The sequence below is a fragment of the Aspergillus ambiguus genome (genome assembly GCF_047715705.1).
Source record: "Aspergillus ambiguus strain CBS 117.58 unplaced genomic scaffold BDV59scaffold_28, whole genome shotgun sequence".
NCBI classification, from domain to species: Eukaryota; Fungi; Ascomycota; class Eurotiomycetes; order Eurotiales; family Aspergillaceae; genus Aspergillus; species Aspergillus ambiguus.
In genome coordinates this window covers 1-12096 of record NW_027395541.1, presented here as the reverse complement: position 1 = coordinate 12096, position 12096 = coordinate 1, and the positions used below count along the sequence as shown (strand labels likewise).

Sequence of the window (12096 nt, the reverse complement as noted above, 5' to 3'; positions counted from 1 at the left end):
CTCGATAGTTCTATCTTTCAACCGGCCTTCATCGAACTCTTATTGTTGTAAGCGCTTATATGGTACCTCAGATACGTGACTCACGGTCGTCAAACAAAAAGGCCTAGACACGTATTACCTCAACGTTAGAAACAGTAACTTCACAGAATAAACTTACCCAGATGCACCAGTCGCAACCCGTGCGAAATGCCTCCGCATCTGCCTTAGGAGCTGACAGACTAATTAAGTGGGCAAAGCCAGCCTTGTTCAAAATCTCCCCGGTTTTCTCATTCATTTTCATTATCCTGGGACTGTTAGGTTGTTTCTCCCATAGTTGGTGATTTATTTGACGTACTCTCTAGTCCATGCATTGGCCTGAGCCCCAATAGTGGACTCATGCGGGTTAGAGACTGGCTCTCCCAACATGACTCCGGCAAAGAGCTCTGGAATATGAAGTGATTTTGACGCTGTACGCGGCATACTTGTCATCCGGCGGACTATGTGAGTGTTGTATGAAGACTCTGATTTCAGATTTCTCTTTTCCATAAAACCCACTTTATGAAGTGGATTAGCACTTTATATATCTGGTGGCACTACAGTTTCTTGTTCCGGAGCCACAAATTCTATGAACAACGAATACCGAAAGACAGAACCTAAAGTCTCTCCGACAAACCAGAGTTTTCAAGGTAGCATGCTGCAGGCATAATCATAGATCTTTTGTATCTTTGTGAAGCTGTTTCAGTTTCCCATATGCTTTCTGAAAACTCTTTTGTTAATAATACCATAGGCTTGATCACAGCAGCCATGTCTATTGAAGACATCACCATGAAATTCTTTTTGTTTTGCTTCTAACACCAAAGACCCTCAAAGTACGGATAATTAGGCAAATGTATGTTATTTTTTTGCGATAAATCATCACCAGATTGAGAACGGTTTTCAGTGGAGAAAACGCGAAACTCAAGGTAGCGTTTTTCACAAGCATTCAAATGCTCAGCAAACAAGAATAGTACTACTACGCCACGAACGGATGCCGGAAAACATCTTGTTGATGTTGAAGCTAAGCACCATATCCATACTTGACGGTCTTCTTGTGACACTGGGCTGTTCAAGATATTTCACCAAGCTATCGACGCCAGTGGCTTAATAAACATATTCTTCCCTGTCATGCAATTAAACAGGTCCTATCTGAGCAGTTCTGCATTCTGTGAAAACCAACAGAGCTAGTTGCCCATGGATATTTCGTACTAATCCCTCCTATCCGTATACCTGAAGTTGAATAGGTTTGGCTTCCCCCAATATACGCAATGTTGGGTGCACATGAGCAAATTTCTCATTCAGATATCCTAAACCGTGTCTAAGGTCCTGTTTTCTATTGTGTAGATACGTTGACACCTATCATTCATTTATTCAATAAGAAAGCGATTGCTTGTCTATGTCGGCCTAGATATTTACGCTTTTCTGTATGCTTCATTGACTTGGTGAAGATTTTGATGGTATCCTTGTATAAAAAACAGGATGGGAGTCCATTAGTCAAGTCACAAAGAAAGTTATAACCCAAAGTACCCATGAAACGCGAAGATTTTGCACAAATCGCTTTGTTAGGCCTAAGATCTGTGTATGGCTCCATCCTTGATTTTTACCTGTCAGCCAAGTTTTGGAGTGGAAACCAGAGAGTCTCAGAGAAAAGGTGGAGGTAAAAGTTACGGCATAGTCAATCTAAGAGTACGTCCAGTGGCAATGGTCACTCCCTTGAAGCAGCTTTCGACGCGAGCCTTCAGAGATTCCATTTCGGCCAGTGTTTTAGAATGGGCAGTGCAATGTATATGACTCCGCTCTGGAATAAAGTTATGCGCAGTACCCCCTCCTGGCATGATGATGTTAATGCGATTCCCAGGCTTGAATATATATATATTGACAGACTAAAACAAATGTGGGGGAATCAATAATAGCATTAACGGGGACAGTTACCGTCGTTCCAAAACGCCTTCCTAGACCAAAGCATTAAGTCGCTGCAAAGAACGTTCATATTTTGTCCCCCACCATCTCACTAGCGCGCTACAAGTTTTTTCTACCAGGGGGTTTCGCTCGAAGAAGGCAATATATCGGGCAGTGATGTATCTGATGAACAATGGTCATTTGTTGCAGTCATAGTCGATACAACTAAGATACAACTAATGAAAACAAGGCTTAGATCAGCTGATTTTTTTGGATGTGCTAACATACGGCTTAAGCAATTCCGATTAAGCTATAAATTGCTATGGCTTTCGAGAGGCAATACGACGTAATGTTCGAATCCAATCTTGTGGCTAAGACATGTATTTAGTCATAGGATTCTTACGCACATGTCTGACTCCTTCATTGAGTACCTCGTGTTTTCTATAGTCTTATTCAACGTAAAAAGCTCCCTTTGATCCTAATATACAAGTGGGTAAAACATATCATATCACTTTAAAGAAAGTGATAAATTCGTCAACAAATTTACAGGCTCGAAGTCACGGTTTATATGACACAATACATCATAGGGTCTACTACTTTATTTTATTTAAGATCCTCAGAGTACCCGCTAATACAGGTCAAACGACTGTTCTCTTACGAGCTGGCTGCGGAGAAATATATTGAATACGAAGTGTAGAACGCCTCATCCACGGCATCAAGCCAATATCTGGAAACACGCCTGAAGTAATCAGCCTCATTGACTGAGACCTACCCACGTGTAATAGCGATTGATATAGCATATACATTCTCTGATTGTCAAGACTGAAACACCGCCATATATGACGGTCTAAGGCAGCCATCGTGGATTCGGTTTAGACTTTGACAGACAACCAGGCCTTGGTATTCGTATTCACGCCCAATATCGTTTGCTTCCCGACAAGTCTCGATAGTCGATGTCTCACTTCTGATAGAGCTGCTCTAGTTTGTCATTGTAGTTTCCTTGTTGCTTTCTGCCTCCGGCTGAAGATTATATATAGCAGTGCCGGCCCAACACAGATTCTTCCAAACCATCCCACAATTATTTATTATTCTTTTATGCAGATATCATCCAAAGAATTAAATCAACATGCATTTCTTCAAATTAGCATATATTGTTATTGCCTCTCTCGCGACACTTATAATCGCGTCTCCTGCCGCTTCGGCCTGCACGACGGTCTCTCCTGCCTTCGCCCGCGTCTCTGAGGCCCAACCCGTCCAATCCTACCTCCCAGACTTCCGTATCTCTCAAAAGGCTGGTGGGGTACAGAAAGAGGACATGTTTATCGAATTCAAGATACCACAGGGTAGCTGGGGCTGCACGCTCTCCTACAGCTTCCCGGCCGGTACACCTGTAAATACCGTCGGACTGGCACCGGTCGAGGTCTTCTCTGTGGCTGGTCCGCTCAGTCGTTCACCAAGGGGAATTGACATCAGCTGGAGCTATTGTCCAGCGCCAATTGCAATGGTGGGCTCGGTGAAGTTTGAGTCGAGCGCGAGTCAGACCACAACTAGAGTGATCAATAGCTTTGCCTGTGCGAATGTTATGACGTACAGGTTGAGCATTTCGAAGGGATATTCAGATGCTACTAGTGTTGGATTTGCGCAGAGTGGGACAGTTGGCTTAAAGATGTCGTATAACTGCTGATTCGAGGGGTCTCTGATGGGAAGGCTATGGGCAATGTGCTAGTGCGCTGAAGTAAGGTAGAGTTCACCATGAAGGAGAACAGACAAATATCAAGCTCGTTATAAAAAATATATGGCAGTATCCTCCAGGTGTACGATCTCATATAAAAAATTTGCCTACGGCAGCCAAGCGGCACATCCATCGGACACGAACAATGCTCAGACACGACTTGAGAGCTGATCGATCCCTCTAAGATAGAAGTTCCTTGACTTTTGATAGAAAACATGCGCAGCTACGAATGCACGTGTTGATCTATGGCCTTTCTAGGATGTTCTAAGAACAGACGTATGTTATAGTTGGTTTCTTGTATTTGGTAAGAGATATCCGTTTCGATATTAAATTGAGAGAAAACTCGATGTTATCGCTGAAAATTCCGCTAATAGATGAAGGTCAAATGGCTAGTGAGACTATGCATTATCTGCGGCTTCGATAAATGGATGTACTCCGGCTCAGGAGCACGTACCGCTGTCGTCAACAAGATTACTCATACGGCCGTTCAGATACGATAAAATCCCTCACAACCGGGGGAACCAGAGAGTCGAGCTCCTGAGGATTCTCCCGTATTGCCTCTCGGGCCTTTGTCGAGCTAACCGACTTTTCTCCGGGTCTCTTCCCTTCTACGAGTTGGATGCGCTGGGCCCATTCCCGTTTCCCACCATCGGCCTCCATCCCTCCTTGCGCCATGTTGAGAAGGAAGGCCTTCTGTTCGTCTTGGGAGCCCCAGTCACTGTCTGGGCGCATGGTGACTCGAAGGCGATGTTGAGAGAGGAATGGACCCAGGGGCTGGAGGGTATGTTCGGGAGGATAGTATTTGGGGTTGAAGATCCGAATCAGCGTATCATACCCGGTGAGATGGACCTGTTCCGGCGACGACGGATAGACGCCCGACGATTCTATCTCTGCAGCCTTGTCCACAAAGTACGGTTTCTTCGTCACCCCAATATCGATCTCCGGAAGCTGCGGGGAGGTCGCGGCCGACAGGGAGGCTCCAAGATATGCAAGGAGATCCCGAGCGAAGAGCTCCATCATAGCCAGACGGTCCTCGAACAGGGCCGGTTTGGAAGGCTTATCTGCATTTTGCGTTGCCAGGAGGAGGAGAAGCCGGGAAGGCGTGCTGGGGTTGTCTAAGACAGCCGAGCTTGCGATCGTGCGGTGCGCGAGCGTGGGAGGGTTGAAGGACGAGTCCAGTACGTACAAGACTTCAGGCGGCGGTATGGACTGGCGAGAATGATCGGATGGGAGCGAGCTGAGGATCTCGAAATTCCTGGCTGATGTGATGAAACGGCGTAGGCCGGAACTATACTGTGTGCGGAGAGTCTGGAACGAGGGAGACGTCATGTTTTATGGCGGCCGGGAAGCCGAGAGGAAGGAAGCACGGGCTGAAAGCTGACGATGATAATAACAACCGGAAGAATTGGCCAACAGGAACGGGGCAATGCGGCGCGAGAAGCAAGGGCAATGCTTGGATTGTGAAGCGGCAGACGGTGGGGGCAGAATTGGGGGGAATCGGAGTTTCCACGGTTGGCGGTGGCGGTGAAATTCCCCATGGCGGCAGGACGGCTGCAGGGTCCAAGCCATCCAAATCCACCCCTCCTCTTAATCCTCCGTGATTTTACATTTTCTTTAAGTAACGCCATTGCATCACGCAGCTCTTGCACTTCTGATAGATTTCCTTGCCGTCAGGGACGTGGAAGGGCCTCCATCCGGGTGACATCGCGGGCCGCGTTTAGACGGTGGTCAGTGAGCTCCCAAGAGCGCGGCAGTGGTCCAACGTGGTGACAGTTAGATTAATTCAAGGCTGATCTCAATCACATCGCATCAGGGACCCTTCTGGATCTCCCTCGAGGGAAGCTCGATTTTGGTGGTATCAAGCTGAAACATGACCTGGGGAATCTCGCCATCAAGTGCCGTGTTGTCGGCATGCGAGAGACCGATCATCCGTTCACAAGTCCGAGCCGACGTGAGGGGTGAAAGGAGCTGGTACATAGTACTTCTATGGGTGTGAAACAGACGGACTTGCAGGATGAACAATGGCGAGGAGCGAGGAAGGATCCTCTCCTTTCCCTTGTGTGCGAATGAATGCCTCTGCCGCTGCATCGCCCTGGTTTTTTTACTTTTCCCGGTAACCCAAGAACCGTGCAGGCGAAAGCCGATGAGTCGGCACTGCGAGGGGCTGTTCATCAAGTGTGGGATCCGAGCACCCTCAGACTGAAACACCGGCGGTGTTGGTTTCGGAGACGAGGCAGAAGAACCAGGGATGACCCAGGAACACATCAATTCTGTCTGCAAGACCCTCATGAGAGTGGTAATATACCCCGAGCAGCATCCTCGGATGCTCTGGGAAGACTTCTGTCGACAATGGAGAGGACGGACAGGTCTCGTCTTGTGAAGTGTCCCGCGTATGACGTCGTACAGGAATACGGTGGAAATGTCTAGACCCTGCGGGTGCTCCACTACAATTTCTCTGTTTATTTTTTTTTTTTTCAACTTCTCCTCTGTCTCGTCTTGGGATCATTGGCCGTTGCGGATGATCATGATGGATCTGCGATGTTTGGTTACTAGCCCTTTTTTTTTGGTTGGTTTGTTTGTGTGTCTTTTTGTTTTTTTGCCCCTCTACGCAGTACAAAGTATTATTCTAGCGACGGCTATAGGTGGTCAAAACCAAGACATTTGTCTCTCGCTTGGGAATCCGTGGGACTAACGCCCCTCCGTGGAATGTAGAACAACCGTATAGAAGCCGACGGGAGAGGCGTACCATCAAGCCACTCGGTATCAATACCTTATCACTTTGACACGTCCGAATTCTCGGTCGTATATTTGGACAGAATTATCTTGGACTATGGACGAAACCAAGGTTGGGTGTCATCTCCACGACGCCTCCACGTAGATTGGCACGATTCCCACCACGGGCTGGATATTAAGTTGCCTAATTCTCGACCACCGCCACAATCAACGGATCCAGGCGGGAATGACCCATGACTGTCGGTTCTAGTCGGTTGCACTGGCGTTGACGCCGTTGAGGTAGGACTGATCATTCAGGACTTTCAGACGATGCGAACGATAAAGTCCTTGCATGATATTGCAGGTGAAATCTTCCTATTGGCAACGCATGAGCGGAATCATCATCAGCGACAGAATCAATCGATAATAATATTAATCAACCCACTCGAGGCACGCAGCGAGATTAAACTACATCGCGGACCAATGGCCGTCCGCGCCACTCGATCAGGTGGGTCTCTGATGGCTGCCCCGCCAATGACAGCACGGTGCCTGGACCCGCTGGCATCAAAACGTCCAAAAACCCGATCAGAAAAATAGATGAATTCTAATTAATCCTCACGATGTCGACTGATTCTCGCCGTGAATCTTCCGTGACCTCCCAGAGGGTTCCAATGTCCCGTCCGGCTGGCTGTCCCCACAGTTACCTCCGTCTCCTGCTGGTATACCGGTAGTATGATCCTGTACCACCCAGTAGGAACTCGAGCTGCAGCGTGTGTGTATCAGATACTTCTCTCGCAGTATCCAGAATTAATCAAACAAGCTTATTCTTGCTCCTTTCCCTCTTCCCTTAATTTCTGGCATTCCTCCTCCCTCGCCCGCTTTATTAACCCTCCTTCTCCGACCTATCTGGCCCATTCCTCCCTATTCTTTCTTCCCCCCCCGTGTCAGAGACATCATTCCTTACTGCCTTTCACGTCACTCTTTACCCATCTTCTGCTTCTATCTGCGAATAGACTTCGCATATCTCGTTCTCTTTCTCGTCTCTCCCTCGGTTTATCATCAAACCCTTTCTGCTTCGGCCTTCCAGAAAAAAAAAAAGACATTGACTGTCGCTCTACATCCAACTACCCATCACAATGCAGCTCACCAACAAGATCTCTTTTGCCCTTGTGGCCGCTCTCGCCGCCAGCTCGGAGGCTTCTCCCCACGCTCCCGCTCGTCACCACCGCTTCTTCCATAACAACGGCTTCAACCAGACCACCCCCTCGACTTCTTCCATCTTCGTCTACCCTACCCCTGCCCCGAGCTCTTCCTCGGTTGCCGTGGGCTCTTCCTCCTCAGTCATTCCTGGTTCCTCTTCGTCTGCGGTTGCGGGTTCCTCCTCTTCCGTGGTTGCTAGCTCGTCCCCCGTCATCACTTCCAGCGCTATCCTCAGCACTGGCGTCAGCTCTGGCGTGCCCGTCACCACCGAGACCTTGACCGGTACTTCGGATGTTACTCTGACCTACACGGTGGGAACTGGTTCTTCTCGCTCTGTGATTACCACCACCATTCACCGCACAGGCACCAGCACCTCGACCATCTACGCTGTATGTTGTGACCTGAATCCTCTATCATGTCTTATAGTACACGATTTGCTGATCATCGATCTAGAGCGCCACCCCCACTGAGGGCTCTTCTACCTCTGCTGGCTCTTCGCAGGATGCTTCTACCTCTACTTACACTCTGCTCCCCGTGTCTTCCTCCACCTCCGCGGGTAATGGCGAGGGTTGCGGCACTCCCACTACTGTTACCGTCACTGACACTGTCACTGTGGTATGTACTTCAAATTTCTCCGCGGTGGCCTGCATCATCCCTGACCATTTCTCAGACTGCTACCCCTACTGCTGGTGCTGGTGATGAGGGAAAGCCTTCTCACCCGGAGCATCCCCCTCACCCCGAGCACCCCGAGCACCCTGAGCATCCCGAGCACCCCGAGCACCCCCACCACCCCAACCACCCTCACGGCCGTCCTCCCTTCGTCAACAACGGCACTCTTCCCTTCCCCAGCGGTGCTGCTAAGCCTACCGGTTTCCTGACTAGCAGCAAGCTCGCTCTGCCTACTGGTTTCTAAGCCAATCGATCGATCCAGGTCATACCGGATCCTGCAGGCCGACGAAATGACCATTTGTGATTGAGTTTCTGGGGCAAAAGGCACGCGCTGGCGTATCTACGAGAGGCACATCTTGTTATTTGTTTTTATCTTTCTGGTACAAATTTGTTCGGTGGGGAGGTTCCCTCAATTCTCTTATCTAGACTTTATCTTCTACCCGTTATCCAGTAGGACGCAAGTCTGACCTGGTGGTTCTTTTCGCTTCTCGTCAGGATCGTGAGATTCTACCTTTTCAAAAGACAATTTTCCTCTTTTCACTTTCGTTCATTTTCCTGGGGAAAACACGCTCTCGAATCTCTGTATCTCAGATGGCCAGATGGTTGATGGATTTGGTTGGGGTAGTAAACAGCCAATGTCATTTTTCAGTATATTGTTTTGTCTGGTTTACAGTATCAAGTTTGCATGTCTGCTGTTGAGTATGCTAAACTTTTCTGCGTCAGAATACGCCGTTTTTCGTAGGGCAGTTATTCCAATGAAGTATATTTTATAACAAGCGTCGTCAACTTGAGGCTGTTGCAATCTGTCTCCGGCGTCCTTGGTAGCTCGTACCCATAGCACAGGTATTGTGTAAATGAAAATATTTCGCCTCAGTCAGGCTACCATTCGCCTTTTGGTAGTTTCGGGCAGAGTAAGATTGAGATTGTATGTCTCTGAGCTAATCTTGAGAGCGTGAAAACAGCGATTATTAAGTGATCCATAGCATATCTCTATCCTGAACAAGTTTAATGACGTGCTTATCTCCTAATTCACCTTATCCAGCTATTGCTGTGGACACCAAAAGCTGAATATCTAAGTTAATCCATACGTACATGGCTACAGGATAATTAGTAACCGCCCTAGAGAGCAACTATACTATTTTATATTAATTAAAAGTCAAATTTATATGTGAAAGGTAGTCAATAGATCATTATGCTCTTTATCCCAAAGGAGGAGAAATTTATCCTCAGGTACTATATTCATTATAATAACTGGCCGTATCATAGTACATCCTCCATAGATTTGTCTACGATGTCTTCTTCAGTGCGAAAAAGAATGGAGATTTACATGTCGGGGACTCTTCCCCACGGGCCTGAGTGCCTTCTAACTTCGGCATTAGAATAGAAAATCCTTCTATGATAGATCCTAATTATCTCCTATGTACCGATTAGGGAGTGCCGAAGAAACCGTGAATTCGCATCTAAAATCGCGATTATGTCAACATGGAAACATACATGAGGGTATCACATCAAAACAATCAGTCTACACTCCCACCGCATCCACGCCCTCCCGGGTAATCCTATCCCGCATTGTCTGCCACTCCAACCATGTCACACCCTGTAGTAGACAATCCGCCAGATCATCGAGCTTCCCTATCTCCACTCCATCTCCCGACATCGAGCCTCCCTTCCGAACTCTCTTCCCCTTCCACCGATCCAAATACCCATCCACCCACCGCTGTACCTCGTCCTCCTCCGCAACTCGAACTTTCCCTCCCATCTCTATAGACATATCCGTAGCTGCAGCATCCAACCACCCCCCAACTAGATCAATCTTGACCTTCTTCCCCTCCCTGGAAGAAAGTCCCTTCCCAGTACCACCACCCCAATACCTCACCACCCTCTGCGGCTCAACCCCCACAACAACTGGCGCCGCACGCATCCGCTCCTGCCGCAACGCATACAACACCGCATACAGCATCCCCTCAAACACGCCTACCCGCAGCGTCCATTCCTGCACCGCACTCCCGCCCCCAGAGCGGAACCGCTGCCGCTCAATGAGCACATGCGTTGGCTGGTACGTGTCCAGCAGGGACGTGAGCAGCGCATACGCGAGCGGGGCGTACGTCCCCGGCGAAAAATCCTCTTTCTCCTTGCTTGGGTTCTCGCCGTGGCCGTGGCCGTGACGCAGTGCCGGGGCCAGGTCGGCAATGGAGAGCCGACGCCAGGCATTAAGCATGGGCTGCACTGCTCCCCCCATGTCAGGAGAAGTGCGAGGGGTGGCGGCTGGCACGAGCAGGTGTGCAAAGGCCAGATTGCGAATTCCCATGTCGATGCTGAGGATGCTTAGGCTTCGCCCCGTGGGCACCTCCCGGTGAGGGTTGCATTCTGCGAGCTCTGTCTCTATTCGCTGGATGAGGGGGCCCTTGGGTCCGGAGGATTGGATGCCCGTGGCTTGCGCGATGCGCTGCAATTGCGCTGTTTTGAGAGTGTGGAGCCAGGGGTGTGCGCTGAGGAGCCTCGGCGTGCCGAGCATGATGCGCGGTGATAGGCAGCAAGGATATCGTCTAGGCCGCTGCGCTTCGAATTTAAAGACATTTAAGCATTGTGTGTTTGAGGATTTGACGGAGGGTTGAACATATTGCGATTCTTGCACAAGGTTGAGTCGTGAATAGGACGCTTACATAATAGATCCGGGATAGTTAACGTAATCAACCACCGAACCGCGGATACCACCGAACCGCGGATTTTCACCGCGGCCACCACTATTTGAAGCTATTTAACCACCAACTCCATTGGATTTGATTATTTAAATACATAAAAAGATAGCTATTTCCTAGAGCAATTCCGAATCGTATGTCCAACTATTCCACAGCCACTGCAGCGTTGCGGAGCTCGCTTACGAGGCACTGGGGTTGTTTCATTAGGCTGCTCATTAGACTGCGTATCAAGCTGCTGAAGGCGATTTTGACCCTCCTGTATAGATAAAAAGTTATCATTACCTAGTGTACCCTGTCGTCTTGCCTTTTTCTTATATTTTCGCTTATTTTCTTCTCGTAATTTCTTAATTTCTTCTTGTAAAAGAAGGTTAGTATGCATAGCTATTTGCGCTGCCTTTTTAAGATGCTGAATATGAGCAATAGGACTGCTAGAAAGCTTCCGTTTCGCGCTAAGACTGTTCTGTAAACTGCGTACTTTCTTATCTAGCTGACGAGTATTCTGCGGAGTCTGAAAAGTAGAGGAAATTGAGCCTTCGATTAGTGATGGTGTTGGCGTACGTGGTTGAAAGGTAAGCTTAGAGAGAACGCGTTCTTGATTAAATGGCTTAAGACCTGCGCCTGCAAATCCACCGTAGATATTTGCTGGAGTAAATACTCTAGTGCGTGCGTCTGGATATAGAGATAGAAAGTCCTCTTTATCAATATGATTGTTGCCGGCGCCCATTCGGTTCTCAAGAAGCTTTCCGTACGCGCCTTTAAGCGGGCCAAAAATACCCATATCAAGCGGTTGAAGAAGCTGTGAAGCATGGGCAGGCATACAGAGACAGATAATTGCATGCTGCTTGCAGAATTCATCGAACTCAGCAGTTAGATGGCTACTATGGCCATCAAGAATCAGTAACCGCTTAGCACCAGTTATATAGCGCTTTGAAAATGGTTCAAAAACGATCTTTAACCATTTAAGACCTATTTCATCGGTAGTCCAGCCATTCTGACTAGTTGCAATCCACCAGTCTTTACTAAGCTTAGGTTCCTGATACTAGGTAGCTTGCTGGTAGCTTCCTTTAAGGATAATAACTGGTGGTAGATGTACGCCTTTTGACCCAATTGTTTCGATAATTGTGACCCATTCGCGATTGCCTTGGATAACTCTGCGCGGTCGCTCACTGC

The 12096-nt window shown here is 48.3% G+C and overlaps 4 protein-coding genes across 4 annotated transcripts; 2 read left to right on the top strand and 2 right to left on the bottom strand.

Moving 5' to 3' along the window:
• Nucleotides 1–3040: 3040 nt before the first annotated feature.
• BDV59DRAFT_203880 (uncharacterized protein) lies at nt 3041–3598 on the top strand (the record flags this gene model as incomplete). Its single annotated transcript, XM_073694339.1, has 1 exon — nt 3041–3598. One exon carries the CDS (start codon nt 3041–3043, stop codon nt 3596–3598), a length of 558 nt encoding a protein of 185 aa, XP_073545640.1.
• Nucleotides 3599–4117: 519 nt separating this feature from the next.
• BDV59DRAFT_203879 (nicotinate-nicotinamide nucleotide adenylyltransferase) lies at nt 4118–4975 on the bottom strand (the record flags this gene model as incomplete). Its single annotated transcript, XM_073694338.1, has 1 exon — nt 4118–4975. One exon carries the CDS (start codon nt 4973–4975, stop codon nt 4118–4120), a length of 858 nt encoding a protein of 285 aa, XP_073545639.1.
• A 1856-nt stretch (nt 4976–6831) lies between these two features.
• BDV59DRAFT_183316 (uncharacterized protein) lies at nt 6832–9003 on the top strand. The gene is made up of 3 exons (XM_073690478.1): nt 6832–7947; nt 8012–8173; nt 8229–9003. Exons 1-3 carry the CDS (start codon nt 7495–7497, stop codon nt 8469–8471), a joined length of 858 nt encoding a protein of 285 aa, XP_073545638.1. The 5' UTR covers nt 6832–7494; the 3' UTR covers nt 8472–9003.
• Nucleotides 9004–9663: 660 nt separating this feature from the next.
• BDV59DRAFT_183315 (uncharacterized protein) lies at nt 9664–10854 on the bottom strand. The gene has a single exon (XM_073690477.1). It carries the CDS (start codon nt 10740–10742, stop codon nt 9750–9752), a length of 993 nt encoding a protein of 330 aa, XP_073545637.1. The 5' UTR covers nt 10743–10854; the 3' UTR covers nt 9664–9749.
• Between the last annotated feature and the right edge of the window lie 1242 nt (nt 10855–12096).